General features: G+C 32.9%; 1 protein-coding gene and 2 long non-coding RNA genes across 3 annotated transcripts; 2 read left to right on the top strand and 1 right to left on the bottom strand.

Annotated features, from left to right (window-relative positions):
* Positions 1 to 1063: 1063 nt before the first annotated feature.
* LOC25489204 (uncharacterized) lies at positions 1064 to 1684 on the top strand. The gene is made up of 2 exons (XR_003010076.2): positions 1064 to 1198; positions 1300 to 1684. It is a non-coding gene; the product is annotated as an uncharacterized lncRNA (long non-coding RNA).
* A 4662-nt stretch (positions 1685 to 6346) lies between these two features.
* LOC25489203 (tubulin alpha chain) lies at positions 6347 to 6913 on the bottom strand (the record flags this gene model as incomplete). Its single annotated transcript, XM_024778235.2, has 1 exon — positions 6347 to 6913. A coding segment is annotated over one exon (534 nt), but the record flags the coding sequence as incomplete, so codon positions are not given.
* Positions 6914 to 8295: 1382 nt separating this feature from the next.
* LOC25489202 (uncharacterized) lies at positions 8296 to 9037 on the top strand. Its single transcript, XR_003010074.2, has 2 exons — positions 8296 to 8453; positions 8561 to 9037. It is a non-coding gene; the product is annotated as an uncharacterized lncRNA (long non-coding RNA).
* Positions 9038 to 16670: the final 7633 nt, after the last annotated feature.

The following is a 16670-nucleotide window of genomic DNA, read 5'->3' as shown; positions in this document are numbered from 1 at the left end:
CATCTTAGTTAACAAAATACAACAGATGATCTAATAGCTTTGTAAGCTTAAAATAACATAACAGAAGCAGTTTAAGAGACACAAGTTTAAAAGAAGCAATGTACTACGCACACATGCAATATACACTGATTTGTATTTTATCAAACTTAAAGGGAAATACATGCCTGTTCACCCTTAAGACTGGCACAAGCCTCAAGTTGATTTCGCATACTCGGAGTTAACCTTGAAATGTCTGACTCTGTTTTCACTCGTTTCCTTTTCTGTTCATTGTCTGACAACGTTGTTGCATGGGAAACAATTTTTCAACAATATGCAAACTACGTGGTAATGGTGTTGATAAGGCTGAGTGAGGAAGTGATAAAGATGAAGATAAATGTTTGAAGTCAGATTCAGATTACCATTTTTCTCTCACTAAAATGGTGGTAATTCACATCTTTCCCTGTCATAGTTATTAATCCTAATTTTATTTTCTCTCTTAAACCCCTAACCATCCTTAGTACGCTTAAGAAAACTCCTAATTAGTCACTAGTTGGTATTCTAAATTTTTTGATATTACGCTTGCCCAATGGAGTGACATGCAAAGTAACTTCTTTTATAAAACATAGAAATTTGGTTTGCTATACTGCATGACTTTCCATCATTTTCAATCATAAACTTTGCATGCTATCTTGATTTATTATTTATGAATTTGAAATCTAACATATATATATTAGCCAAAGATTTGCTATCGTTTAGAACTCGTATGAAATTCAACAATATTATACTTCTTTTGAGTTTCCCTTTTCTGATAAGTGAAAGATTAGAAAATAAAGGATCTTGGTAAAATAAGAATTAACTCTTATGATTGGTAATTTTCTTGTGACATCTTTACTACGTTTCTTAAGGGACAAACACGGTACTTTTTATGTATTTCAGAGACATTTAATAATGATTCTAAATTTACGAAAGAAAGGATGAACTTTCTAAGTGTGATATAGGGACAAACACAACCATTTGTTGTGCTTAAGAGACATTTTCTTATTAAATGCTAAAAGCTATTTAATGTATGTAAGAAGAGGATGAGCTTTATAAATTATAAAGTGATAAAAACAAATTCTATTGCATACGTCAGAGGGGAAAAACATGGTTAAAATTGTGAAGTTTGTTTATGTTATAATTATCTTTATTTCCCTATTTTTTATTGCAAAGAACGTTGAAGGTATGCCATTTTTTTCCTTCTTTAATTCCCTTAGATACTTCCTACATATATTTGATCTCATCCAAGTAACATTCATTTATTCTCTTTTTTCATTACAACAGGTCGTGTTAAATGTATAAAAGACTATGGTTGCCAAAACAAGTCATGTCAGTTTCCTTTGAAACCATACATTAGAACAGGTCGTGTTACATGTAAAAATGACTCTGGTTGCGAACTCAAGTTGTGTAAGCTTCCTTTGTTTCCAAAGTGTGTGAAACCTTATTTTTTATTCTTTTCCACAAAAGAAGGCTTTTGTGCATGTAATTGAGCAATTGTGCCCATAAAATTCTGCTACAAAATTCCATAGCTATCATTTAGTTATTGCGTTAGCACCCAATAATTTAAATTTTTTTCCTTTTAATAATTTCATAGACCTTGCAATTACGGGTTTGTACTCTAAGATGATCATAATCAAATAAAATAAGTCAAAAAATAAAATTATTTAAATTGTTTTCTTTTCTCTTAATATTGGAGCATTGGAATAGACCAAAGCCAGAGAAAGTATGTTGAAGCATCAATCGTCAATTGGTTATACTGACCGTTAATCGACAAGTCTGCTACCGTCAATATGCCATAGTTTTCCAAACCAACCAAGCCAAAACATTTATGCTTCAGCCATGATCACTCTAAATCCTACTTTTGCAAGTGATAACCATAGTCCTTGTAACATATCAGCTTCCAGTGTCTTACTTGCAGTTACATTCATTACTTTTACCATTGCTACACAATCAGTTTTTGCCAATTAGAAGTTGCACCACTCCACTACATTTGTACTCTTTCAGATAAATATTGAAAGATAGCAATGTTTATCGGGCAAATTCTATGGTACACCCAAAATTTTGAGTGTACCGGTGCACCAAACCTTTAAATTAATAATTAAATTAGTTGTTTTTTGAAGAAAAAAAATCATTTTCTATCATTGAAAATTATAATACTTAAATCCTATTTACCAAAAGCATCGATAAATGTAAAATTGACTTTACTTGAAGAATTTTTTTTTGCCTTAATTAGAAGAACATTTCTAAAGAATGACTGATTTTTGGTTTCACTATTATAAAGAGATGAGAAGCATTTGAAAATTTGCTTAAAATCCTCAATAACAGTAAAAAGTTTCCTCTTCCATTAACCTCATAGCACTCCCTATTACTACCAATTCAAACTCCAAACAAGGCCAAAGTTTTATCAATCCTATACTAGACATTGAAATTCCGATTATTACATTCAATAATAATTATTATAATGAAATCATACATGCAAGTCTGACTTTGTATTTTAAAAAAATGAGTGGAAAAAAAACAAAATAAACTAGTAATTTGAAGCCTCGTTACCACAGCCAAGAAATTTACATCATAGTTATTTAAGACGGAAATTCCAATTTTTTTGGCATCATTGGCTTCACTAAAATAACACAACCAGTGACCACAAACACCAAAAGTTTCAACAACAAAAAATTCCAAAATCAAAAATTATAATTGAAATGTAATCGCATAAAACGGCTCTGTGATGGCACTAGATCATATATCACTTTTGTTACAGCTTTTATGTAATTTTAGATGAGTTCAGGTGATTCTGTAAGAGTTATAAGCTACAAAAGGACAGACTTTATGTGCTAGAGCAAAGAGGATATCGTGCTACGATTTTATGGATCGGAGTACGATTTTGAGCAGCTTTGGAGAGCTTCTGCTATGTAAAATATCGTGCTACGATTTTGGTGGCGCGTCTGAAGGATATTTGAAATTAATGGGCTTTCATGGTACGATTTTAAGTATTGTAGCACGATTTTGGTGTTACTAGGATTTTTTTTCTATAAAAGCCAAGTTGTTTTCTGAAGCTAGGGTTAAAAATTTTGGAGCTCGATATCTGGAGATTAGGTGGAAGACCGTCAAAACTCATAGCCGGTTATCAAATTCATGTAATGAATCCTACTTTTGTATTAGTTATTTGTGCTTTATCCATGAGTATCTAGGTTCTTTATGATTAGGTCCCTAGATGATTCTGTTCTAGCTTATGACAGTGTAACCTATAACTCTAAATCTTTATGAATGTTATTCTAGTTTATTTAGTATAAATTTCTCTTAATGCTTTTATGATTCTAACCCAATATAATTGATTCTAGAGATTATATGACTATTGACACCAGCTTATAACTTTGACTTATTATACTGTTCATCTTAACAGACAATCTAGGGATGGAACGTTGTTTGGTTGTGACTTTAGAATTAATGTGGTAAAAACCTTTGATGGTTTTAGGTTCACCTAAAGAATTATAATTGGAAAAGAGCTAGGGCTCTGGGTCAAGGGATTGACCTGAGCTATTTTGTTAATTGTCCTAAACTATATAGTATTTTGTAGGATTTATAAGCAGATTACTAATGAGTGATGAATAGATGAATCGAAAGACCTGATCCTTTCTCTCATCATAGTTTAAAAACCAAGTTTACTTTAAGTTATTTACTATTGATTGCACTCAATCCAAATTGCCTAAGGCACAACACCCCCACCCCCCCCCCCCCCCCCCCAACCACATTTAAATATATCCTAATGTTATTGTCAAGTGGTGATTAAAATAGATCCTTTAGATACGAATTATATTATTACTTCGACATAAATTAGTACATTTGCTAATTTTGTATCACTTTGCATAATGATAGTTGTGACCAAAGTTGTCAAGATCGACCAAAATCATGATGCAACAAATGACATGCACAATTGATTTCGGTCCAATCATAGGATACACTCTCGGAATAGCTTTTATTCTTTAAGTTGAGAAATTATATTTGAACAACCATTATGTGACAACTTTTATGACAACTTTCCCTCTTACACTCACATTATGTTATCATTTTCTCTCTCTATTGCTTTAATTTTTGTGACAAAATCTACATAGTATATTTTGGTTATCCCACAAGTTGTCCCCTAAAATGGTTGTTCAAATAACATTCCTCGTTAAATATAGATGTCAATCTTACGATGACTACAAGAAAATAATGTCAAATATTAGTTGAAGTTTTGGGATTTTGTAATCTGAATTATTTAACAAATAAAAACAAGAGTAAATTACACTCCTCTCTCTTAAGAGACGTTTGAATTACACTGATTTTCTCTCTTATGTTAAAATATACACTCCTCTCTTTCGAAAAATTAAATTTATACCCCCCTTCTCTATAAGATGTTTGAATTACAGCACCCTCCTTTAATAATTAAATATACACTACACTTTAATTTATTTTAACATAAATAAATGTTTGTATGATATATACTAATTTGAACCATCATTTAAGAAAAATAAATTAATTTTTTTATAATTTAAATGTCAATGATAATTAAATTTAAATATTTGTTTTATTAATTTTATAATTTAGACTATAAAATGAACTTTTAAATAATCACACTTCATTGTTTTTAGTCATTTTTCACATATTTAATTTTATTTTGGGTTGTTTCATATTTTATAATAGGGTTTAAAATGGATCTATCCGATGAGGATGGATGAGAGGCAAAAGTGGCGGAAAGTGTTCCGGTATTGTGGCAATGAGTCTTCAAGGTGAAATGAAAGTTGTCCGCATGCACGTTAGCACTCCAACAGTCAGTAATGGAACTGAGAAAGAGTGTGTATAAAGTGTTGTGAAAAGTGAATCATACCTTGAGGGTGAAACAATATCACCCTTATAATAGATGCGCATTGAGAATAACCATTTCCGATTTTTGCGGGTGTGATTAGGGAGCGGTTAGAGGATATGTGTGGAGTGATCCTCGCGCGGGGGCGTGCTTTGATCGGTTTGGAATGGATTGAAATGCATTATATTTTTAAAAATAAAAAATAAAGTCATTTCATGCGGATTTACGTGCGGAAATTGTTCTTTTCATGAAGGTTCCTACCGTTGTTTCTGCAAGTTTTCCTACGAATGTAACTTTCCTGCGGTTTCTAAAATCCTAAGGAAACAATTACCCGCGAAGGTATTAGTTGGGAACCTAAATCGTTGACAAATCCACAGGTAACTCAGCAGGAAAATCAAGAGTTTCTAATAGTGCAGGATCACATTGCATATTCGGTAGGAGACCCGTTTTCTCCAGATTAACAAGGTAACTAATTGTATGTAATATTGTGTTAGATATAGAATGGACTTATGGTAATACTGCATCATTACCATGAGCCATTCTTTATCTAGCACCTAAGTTTACCGGAAAAAAGCTCGTTATAGTGTGTGTATGTGTGTATATATATTTATTTAGATGGACCACATATAATATTATCTTGTCCATTTTACTTGGTCATTTGTCATTCCGTTATGGTAATCAAATATAGATGACTACGCCACAAGTTTTTATCCTTTTACTACACGTATGCATAATCAATATACGATGAATTTATCATATTCATGATATACCTTTCAGCTAATCAACAACAATCATACTATATTGATTAATTACCATATTTTATCTTCACCATCAAATAGAAACTAGATTATTGGACTATCCATTCATAGTCAGTATCTTCTCTATTTCAATTACTAAAGATTAACAAGGTAATTGTACTAACCCATATTAAGGTTAAGGGTCAAGAATCATGTAACCCTCTCACCAATCACTCATGATTCATCTCAATCTCTTCTTGTTTCGGGGTTTACTTTATGATCTACAAATGAATTAAATGTTATAGGGTACTAAATTATTGTCTCAACTAGGGATGAAACTCAAGAACATAAAAACCTTGTGAAAATATACATGAACTATTACCACTACTAGAAAGTTGAAACTCTCGAATTTCCTGCGGCTTACACTGAAATTTCCGCAGGTTTGCCAAGGAATAAGGTTCCCAGGTAATACAATTGTTTCTGAGGATTTTAGGAACCCAGGAAATCAACCTGCGGAAATTTCCTTAGGAAATTGGACAAAAATCCGCAGGAAACCTTTGGTCATATATGTATGAGTTTTGCTGCCCTTGAAACGTTTTCTGAAGAAAAAACGGCAGGTACTTCCGCAACAAATGCAGCAGGAAAATCGGCAGCAAAATAGTTTTCGCAGGAAAATCCACGGAAATGAGAAAAAAGCTAAAAAATATTTCCAGAACTAAGATGGAAAAATGTCCATCAGAAAAGGCATGGAATATAACAATCATAACAGTAAGCTAAATATTTTATACTAACCAAGAGTAACACAATTCAAAGTCAAACACTTTATGTGCCTTCTCCAAACACTCACAAATGCACGCTTGGCATACATCAGATCAAACTTGTGATCGATGCGACCAAACACCTCAGCTACACTTGTGGAGTTTGAAATCATGCAAACTGCCCTCTGTACCTTAGCAAGGTCACCACCAGGAACAACAGTAGGTGGCTGATAGTTAATACCACACTTGAAACCAGTAGGGCACCAATCCACAAACTGAATGGTCCTCTTGGTTCTGATTGTCGCGACAGCAGCATTCACATCCTTGGGAACAACATCACCACGGTACATCAAACAGCAAGCCATGTACTTTCCATGGCGAGGGTCACACTTAACCATCATAGATGATGGCTCAAAAGCACTGTTAGTAATTTCAGCAACTGAAAGCTGCTCATGATAAGCCTTCTCAGCAGAGATAACTGGAGCAAATGAAGAAAGCATGAAATGAATTCTGGGATATGGGACCAAGTTGGTCTGGAATTCAGTCACATACCTGAACACAATCAAAAACAAATATTAACTCAACATTCACTACATCAAAACAAGTAACTGTACTCGTGGTGGGCTGTTAAGTCCATAGTTGTTGCAACAATATGCAAACTAGAGGTTGTTATAGCCATCTAGTAGCGGGGCACTATGGGTTGTAGAAGCTCCAGAACCAGTAATAGTTTAATTTCATCTTCTTACTTATCTCTCTTGCATTCGAAATTCAAACAACGATTTATCAATATAAAGTTTAAGAATCTTGCACAGTCAAACCACATATAATTTACATCAAGTATATACTAACAATGCATGCATCATGGTTTATTCAACTAATGGATAGATATAAGCTAAAATCCAAAAATACCCTAATCTTAAATCTCCTTTTTCTAAGTTTCCATTTCCTTAGGTTGAGCTAAAAATATCAATTCATCAATTGCATGCGGATTCTAGGGTTAATTAATTACCATTTCCTTAGATGAAGATAAATGATTGAAGTCAGATTCAAATTACCATTTTTCTCTCACTAAAATGGTAATTCACATCTTACCCTATCATAGTTCCTAATTTTATTTTCTTTCTTAAACCCCTAACCATCCTTAGTACACTAAGGAAAACTCCTAATTAGGCACTAGTTGGTATTCTAAATGTTCGGATATTACACTTACCCAATGGAGTGACATGCAAATAACTTCTTTTATAGAAGGCTTAATAGCAGTTTTCGCCCCCTAACTTTTATGAAGTTGTGATTTTGGCCCCCTAAGAAAAAAACTACAAAATCGCCCCCTAAGTTTTGCAACTGTAGCAGTTTTGACCCCAGGGACAATTTTTGGTAAAAATAAAATTAAAAAGTAACACGTGGCACCTCACTTAGGGTGCCACGTCAGTGTAGACCGAGTCAAAGTTGGCCTTGGGTGCTAAAACTGCTACAGATGCAAAACTTAGGGGGCGATTTTGTAGTTTTTTTCTTAGGGGGCCAAAATCACAACTTTAAGAAACGTAGGGGCAAGAACTACTATTAAGCCTTTATAGAATATAGAAATTTGGTTTGCTAGCTACTCCATGACTTTCCATCAATTCAAACATACATCATTTCCAATCAAAAACTTTGCATGCTATCTTGATTTATTATTTGTGAGTTTCTCTTTTATGATATGCAAAAGGTTAGAAAATAAAGGATCTTGGTAAAATAAGAATTAATTCTTATGATTGGTGAGTTTCTCGTGTGACATCTTTATTACGTTTCTTAAGGGACAAACACAATACTTTTATGTATTTCAGAGACATTTAATAATGATTCTAGATTTAGGAAAGAGAAGATGAACTTTTTAAATGTGCCATGGGGACAAACACAACCATTTGTTATGCTTAAGAGACATTTTCTTACTAAGCACTAAAAGCTATTTAATGTATGTAAGAAGAGGATAAGCTTTATAAATTATAAAGTGATAAAAACATATTCAATTGCATACGTCATAGGGGGAAAACATGGTTGAAATTGTGAAGTTTGTTTATGTTATAATTATTTTTATTTCCTTATTTCTTGGTGCAAACGTTGAAGGTAAGTCATTTTTTGCCCTTCTTCAATTTTCTTAGATACTTTCTACATAATATTTTATCTCATTCAAGTAACATTCTCATTTATTCTCTTTTTTTTTATTAATACAGGTCGTATTAAATGTAAAGAAGACTCTGGTTGCCAAAATGAGTTGTGTGAGTTTCCTTTGATACCAGTGTGTTTAAAACCTTATTTTTTATTCCTTTCCACAAAAGACGGCTTTTGTCATTGTAATTGAGCATTGTGCCCATAAAATTCCATCAGCTATCATTTAGTTATAACGTTAGCACCCAATAATTAAAAAAAAAAAAAAGATCTTTTAATATTTTCATAGACCTTGTAATCATGGATTTATACTCTAAGATGATCATAATCAAATGAAATAAGTAAAAAATAAAATTATTTAAATTGTCTTCTTTTCTCTTTATATTGGAGAAATTCACATGTATTTCAATTCAAGCATATCACATTTTCTTTCCGACCCTTCCACCTATCAAATGTTTTTTAATAGTTAAGTTCAAAAATAATTTGTATGTTACTAGCTAAGGCTATAATTTTATATTTATATCATAGTATTGATACACTTACAATTTTTTTTCCGATGCTTCAATTTATAATTCTCTTACAGTTTACAATTTTTTTAACAACCTCAAATGATTTGTTCTCTTTTGAAAGACATGGAAAACAAGAATATCGCTGAAAAATAATAATCAATTACAATAACTATGCAGGTCTTAATTAATTATTATTTTAGTGTGTCTTCTTCAATTTAGCAGATTTATCTATGACTATATGGACTAAACTTAGTTCTCATTGTTGTACTTGTGGTGAGTACAATCTAGAGAACTATGGTTTATTCTATTTAGGTTATGTATTGAGAATGATCTCAAGATGAGTATTTATTTTAGGCTTTATTTTTTCATTACTTAGGCCTTAAGTAACTTAAGTCCTAAGTCACGTTTCTTTCTAGAAGGTGCGCGTTGTAACACTCTAACCCAACTAGTATTTTTCTAAATTAAAATGTAAATAATATTTAAACGCACAAGGGTGTCACACATTCTCATCTAGGCATGGCAACGGGGCGGGTCAGGGGCGGATTTAAGCATCCCGCCCCCGCCCCCGTCCTCAAACTATATTGGGGGTAAAAATTGAACACTCTACCCCACCCCCAATGGGGACGGGTCTCCCGGCCCAGCCCCCACCCGCGAAAACTCTATTTTTTTATAAAATATTTAAAAAAATGCATATTTTTTTCATAGCTACAAAAAAACAATAATTATATTAATTATTAAAGATCTAATAAAAAAATTTCAAAAGAGCAAAATAATTAGAATAAACATGTTGCTAAAGAGTAATAATATATTAAAATAGCTTGGTGCTTATGGAAATATGATTATAAAATTAAATAAGGTAAATTTCAAACAGCGGGTGCAGGGTGAGGGTGGGTGCGGGCGGGTATAAGCATCCCCTGGCTCCGGTCTGGCCCCTGTACTAAAAACCTAAATTTCCCCCACACCCGCACCTTGTTAAATCGGCTTTTCCCCGTTAAATTCGGGACGGGGCAGGCTGGGTCTGGACGGGGGTGGGTTTTGTTGTCATGTCTATTTTCATCGTTCAAAAAGTACTTCAATTTAATTAAAAATAATGCAGCGAAAATAAATTTAAAACATTGGCACATTATCTTAACAAACAAGCTGGATTCAAATATGAACTGGTGTGTATACCCATGTACCACGCGGGGAAATATTATTTGAATGAAATTAAGTATAAAATATTGTATTCTTCATATATTAAAATAAATTTCAATAATCATCGCACAAGATGTGCTAATAATAAGAATTTAGAAAAAATTAAAATGAAAAACAAATCAAAATTTATAACACAAATACAGATTTAATTTGATGACTAAAAAGAAAACCTGTTCACTTGAAGACTAATGTGAAAAAACAAAATATTATAGTAAGGGAAGGATACCACCACCAAGTGAATGTGATTTTCTTTATAACACAAATACCGATTGAGATTCAAGGGTAAGCATCGCAAGAATAAATTTTCTTTACACGAATGACCAATCACAACACAACAATGAATATGCATATTCCTTTATTTAATTATCTCAAACATGATGTAGCAAATTGGTAAAGTTATAAAATCAATGTCTCTGTAAATAACTTTCCACTAACAATGCATATTCCTTCCGTTAAAATAATGGAGAATGCTAAGTACCGGTGTTCAAGAGTATTGGTTAAGCATTCAAAATAAGTAAGTTTCTATAAAAAAGTTGTATAATCATTATTTGATCAAAAGTAACATTTTATATTTTCAAGATAAAATTTCTATTTATAGATTCTTTAACCATTGCCCTGAGGGCACTGGGTAGTAAAACCCTAAAATAATATATATTCCTTATCTCATATATGTAAGTGTTAAAAACACATTCAACTGAACATTGAAATATTTGTTACAAATTGTTTATTGATTATAAGTTACTGTGATGAGAAGGTAAAATATTAAAAAGGAATAGGTCCAGAACCAAAAACTAATACATTTTAACTCTTTGCAGACTTAAGCTTGCTTAAAAGTAACTTCAATTCCATTAACAAAAGCAAGTCAATGATGCCTTGAGACCTGTTTGACTCAGATGAGTCTTTAGAGATCAAGACATCTCAAATTTATCTTATTAAAAAAAGAGCAAATTCAATGCAACATGGTTTATGTCTAAATGATTTTTCTTCTCAAAAGTATGTTGATTAGCTGTTGAAAGACATCGATTTAATAATATGAGGTTCATATTATTTTATAGTTTATTTCAAAAAATCTAAGTATATCGAAAAGTGAAGAGACGATGAGAAAGCCCCATGATAGAAGAACTAATGAAAAATTTCAAAAGCCATACTATAAAATTGTGATTCATAATATTAATATAACATGTACAGTATGTTCCAAAATAACAATTGTTTAAGTTTCTTGCATTATTAGGAGAAACTTGTTCATGGGATTCATCGAAAATGAAAATCCTAAAACCCCATGCAATATGAAAATCATATGAAGAGGGCCTATAACAACGGTTCACTCTGTTCCAAATGAAAATTTGCTTACATAAAGATTAATGACATGAGAAAAGTAAGTAACTATCAATCTATAAGGAAATAAATATCCAAAAAGACAAATAAAATAGAAAATAAAACATCTACTAAATTGACTCATTTCTAAATCCTACTGAGTCCCAATTGCTCGTGTTATTAATAAGTTTTTTTAGAATCTCTTTACAACTGGTGATCCTGTAAGAATTGAAGAAGCAATGAGTGTGGTCCTTAATAGACTATCTGATAACATGAGAGGTATTTTGGAAAATAGGTTGAAACTGATCCCTACCAGACATTATTGGAAAATTGCAAAGTGCGTTTGTTCATGGTAGATTGATTACTGATAATGCTCTCTTAGATTTTCAATGGACGAGGAAAAAGAAGAAAGGAAAGAAAGGTCTTGTGGGTAAAGCTAGATATCATATGGCAAAAGCATATGATCATATTTAGTGGAAATTTCTCGTTGTTGTGTTGAACTCTATGGACTCACAAAAATGGCAAAATCTTATTTTTAGATGCATTTCATCAGTGTCGTTTTAGTGATCGTAAATGGTAATCCTTGTCCAATCTTTTCCCCTCATCGTGGACTCCATCAAGGGGATCCATTATCTCTTTACTTGTTTATACTTTGTGCAGAGGTGTTTTCACGTCTACTCATTAAAGCTCAAGAAGAGAAGGACTTACATGGTCTAAGTATAGTGAGAGGATCACCAAATATTAGTCATCTTTTCTTTGTTGATGACAGTCTCATATTTCGTAGGGACTCTTTACAGGATGCATAGACGGTGAATAAAATCCTAGACTTATATCAATCAGCTTCAGGTCAACTGATTAATTTGGACAAATCAGAAATTTCCTTTAGCTGAAATGTACCTGAAGAGAAGAAAATTATGTTCCAAAAGTTGGATGCAAATTAAGGTTGTGGAATGTCACTCAAAATTTCTGGGTCTACCGGCCTTTGTATGGAGATCTAAACAACATGTACTTAATTTCGTCCAAGATAGAGTTTGGAAGAAAATGAAAGGTTGGAAAAGGAATCATATGTCCTTTTCAACTAGAGAGGTCCTCAGTAAAGCAGTAGCCCAAGCGATGCTGACATATATATGTCACGAGTTGTTTCAAGATCCCGAATAGCCTGTGTGAACACATTGAAACTATGATCCGTAGATTTTGGTGGGGGAGTGAACAAGGTGATCAGAAAATTCATTGGGTTTCATGGAATTCCCTATATATGTAGTGATAAAAATGAAGGCGGAATGGGATTTAGAACCATGAAGGAGTTTAACTTAGCTATGTTAGCAAAGAAAAAATGGCATATTATTCGGAATGAAGAAAGTTTTTGCTCGGTAGTTGCTTGAAAAGGCAATAATTTCCAAGAACGATCTTCCTAAATGCAACTCATGGATATAATCCAAGTTACACTTGGAGGAGTGTTCTACAAGCTCGAATAGAGGTTATCGATCATGCTGGTCTTTGGTTGGTGACGGTAAAAGTATTAAAATTTGGGGTGATAATTGGTTACCATATCAACAAGGTCATAGAATTTGGTCCCCTTAACCTCCAAATTATGTTCTGTGAAATGTGGCAGACCTAATACATCCAGATCATCAGAAAGAATGGAATTCTCAATTGATTAATGCTACCTTCCTTGCTTTTAAGGCTCAACAAATCCTTTAAATCCCTCTTTCCCTAAATAATCCGCAAGATCGCTTCATATGGGGAGAGAATAACGAATGTGAATTTTCTGTTAAGTCTGCTTACAAATTCCAAAAACGAAGAAATGAGATGCTCAACTCCAATCAATCTGTCATACCTCAAGAGAGTAATGAATGGAGTAAACTATGGAAGCTTAAAACTATTATGTGTCAAATGCAACTTATGTGGTGTATTCTACATAAAAGGTTGCCGGTAAGAGAGTCTCTATTTAAAAAAGGAGTTAATTGTTCCCCGTTGTGGTGTGTCTGTGATCTACATAATGAGTCAATTAATCATTTATTTATGGACTGTGATTGGATTAAAATAGTTTGGTTTGCATAACCCTTAAGAGTTAATTTTAATACCAATGATGAAGATGCCCCAAATTTTATCGAGTGGGTAGCTAAAATTATTACTAATCAAAAAAGAGAAGTTGCGCAATTGGTTGAAGCAATCTGTTATGAGATATGAAGGGTAAGAAATAAGAGGTGCTTTGATGGAATCTAGTGTGCCCTTTGTTCTATGAATCGCTTTTGGAAACTTGTTGCGATGTAGTTTCCCAGAAACACAGTGTTTACAAAACTCAAGATCCTTCATCTTATGCCCATAAAGAATATCATATGCGCAAGCCTCTTATGCCACAACTTCGTCATATCTTCTTGGTCAATCTTGGAGGAAGCAACAGCAGCAGAATCAGTTAGTGTCGTACCTTGTAGAAAGTATAGAGTACCCCGCTTCACACCTTTTCTGAATCACACTTGAACCCTTGCAAACATGTATAACTCCAGCTTCACCTTTGAAACTAAACCCCTTCTTGTCCAAAAGACTCAAAAATATCAGATTCTTCGTCATGTGTGGAACATGTCTAACTTCGTTCGGTGTACATAATTTACCATCATGAGTCGTAATCTTGATAGATCCCATCCCAACCACCTTGTAGGAAGAACTATTGGCCATAACAATATTGCCACCATCCAATTTCTCATAGGTTGAAAATCATTCTCTCCTAGGACAAATATGATAAGATGCTCCGGAATCTAGAACGCACATTGCTTTGATCAATCTCAATATGTTTAGAAGATTTTAAAGAAATATAATCACATTGGTTGTAAACTTGTGTGTGCACCTTATGATTCAAGTGTAAAACTCTTTAAGAACATTGGTGAAATTGTAAGACAATTTGAATATTCAAGCATCTTTGAAAGCCTCAGATATGGTATCGATTGTACCAGACCCGTCATTTCCTATGTCATGGGACCTGTGAAGTCCGGATACGAGATACGATACGGATACGATACTGCACCGATACGTCGATGCGGCAAAATTTCAAAAATCAAGATATGATACGGCTAGGATACGTTAATAAAAAAATTATATAATTAAATGTACTATATAATTATAACCATTTTTTTATTATGCAAGTATATTAACAAACACAAGAAACCAGGCTCGTAGCACATTAATATAAATATAATATTGACGATTAAGAGAGTGGTCATTAGTCAATTACATATGCAATATATACCAAAAAGAGCACCATCAGTGTTATACATCAATGCTACACTATATCCAAAATGAACTTGTTAGTGATATTCTATATCGATCCAAAAAAGAATCACTATATTCAAAAAAAGAACACATCCGTACTAAAAGTAGTTAACACTAACAAGTAACTGACGTTTACATCTCCTCTCCTCCATTCCCATCATCAAGATACAGATCAACTTCCAAATTCGGTTCATCCAAAGACAACTCTGCTAACTCAATTCCAACACCATCAAGCGGTTCATGCGCATCTCCTCTAATGTCCCACATTCTTGATTGTCCTTTCTTATATCCACATTCTTAACTTGACAACAGTCGAAGATTAATATGCACATAAACTAAATCTTCTACCCTTTTTGGATCCATTTTGTTTCTTTTCAAAGAATGGATAAAAGAGAAAGTACTCAAATTTCTCTCACAACAGGAGGAAGAACAAGGTTGCACAGGAAGCTTTAAAGCAAGCTTTTGGATAGTTCGACGGTGGCCAAAGTGGACGGCGACCACTTTGGAAGAAAAAGTTGAAACCCTAATTTCTTAGAAAAGGAAAGATGCAATTGGTTGTGTGGTGTGGTGTGGGTCGTACTGGCACCAAAGAAAGATAAAGGAAATGTATATATATTATAGTAATATAATGTTTTTATTCTTATTTTTTACACAAAAAAAAAAAACAGAAATCAAAATAATATAAAAAACACAAGTATCCGTGCGTATCGGGATGTATCAGAAAGTATCGGATAATTATTTTTTAAAAAAATAAAATTTAATATTTTGATACTCTCCGGATACATATTGGAAAGTATCGGATAGGTATCAGTGCAGGATATGCAGGGGATACGGTACGTCATCCATTTTAAAGTATCGGGGCTTCACAGTATGGGACTATTATGAAGGTTTATTAGTAGACCCGGTATTGAGCATTGTTATGTGTGGGGATTTTGATATCTTTGAGGCTAGGCGTACCAAAAACCGCAACAAAAAAAAAAGAGAATGTTAAAAAAGTGAGTACTTGACAATTTAAAAAGTAAAATTCCAACAAGTTCATCCAAGGAATGAATACATATATGTGTAATTATGTTGCTCTCTTATGTCATAGAAATTAACAATGTTGATGTTGTCGTCGACTTTTCGAACAGGGGACTCATTTTGTGTGCTTTCATTGCAAAAAAAAGTCTATGTTTTATTATGAAAAGACTTTTCGCAGTACAATGAACTTGAAGTTCATGGTTCAGAAAAAGGACTTGTGAGCAAATAAATATAAAATGGTAAAATTAAAGTACATAAAAAGTAAAAGACTTTGAAAGTTATTTATATTTCAAAAGTTATTTATATTTAATTATTATTATTATGATTAGCTATTAAAGAGAAGAAAAAGAAACGTGGTTATAGTGTTGAAATTGTTCCTACTTTGTCTCAAGACTAGTTACCACGCTGACTAACAATTTTCAATAAATTAATTTTGATTAACAGTGAAAATTGTTTGTTACCTATTTACTTGCTATTGAGATATTAAATTTTGAATAGAATACAGTGTTTTTGCAACTGTTTTTGTTCAATCCTCACTTACCTAATTAGTAGCATCCACTTACATTTCGGTGGAAATATAAACGTGTTTAATATCTTTAAGTGTGTATTCTATAAGAACACAATTTCATTATGTGAAAAAGTAACAGAGTTACAAACCTTTTTTTTCTTCAAAGCTACTTCTTTCAGTGTTACAAAAATACTAAGTGCCTGAATCATTGAGTCTGTGTATTTTTCTCGTGTCCTGATAGCCTCGGAACTATTACCGCCGAGATGAACTTGTTGTACTTTGGGGGAGTTGCGCAATTCTGCGGATAATTCCTTAGTTCAGTGACATAATCATGCCTCAAATTTTACTTTTTATTTTCTTGTT

Source organism: Medicago truncatula, chromosome 3 (genome assembly GCF_003473485.1).
Source record: "Medicago truncatula cultivar Jemalong A17 chromosome 3, MtrunA17r5.0-ANR, whole genome shotgun sequence".
NCBI lineage: Eukaryota > Viridiplantae > Streptophyta > Magnoliopsida > Fabales > Fabaceae > Medicago > Medicago truncatula.
The sequence above is the reverse complement of the archived record's forward strand: the minus strand, read 5'-3'. Positions and strand labels throughout refer to the sequence as shown.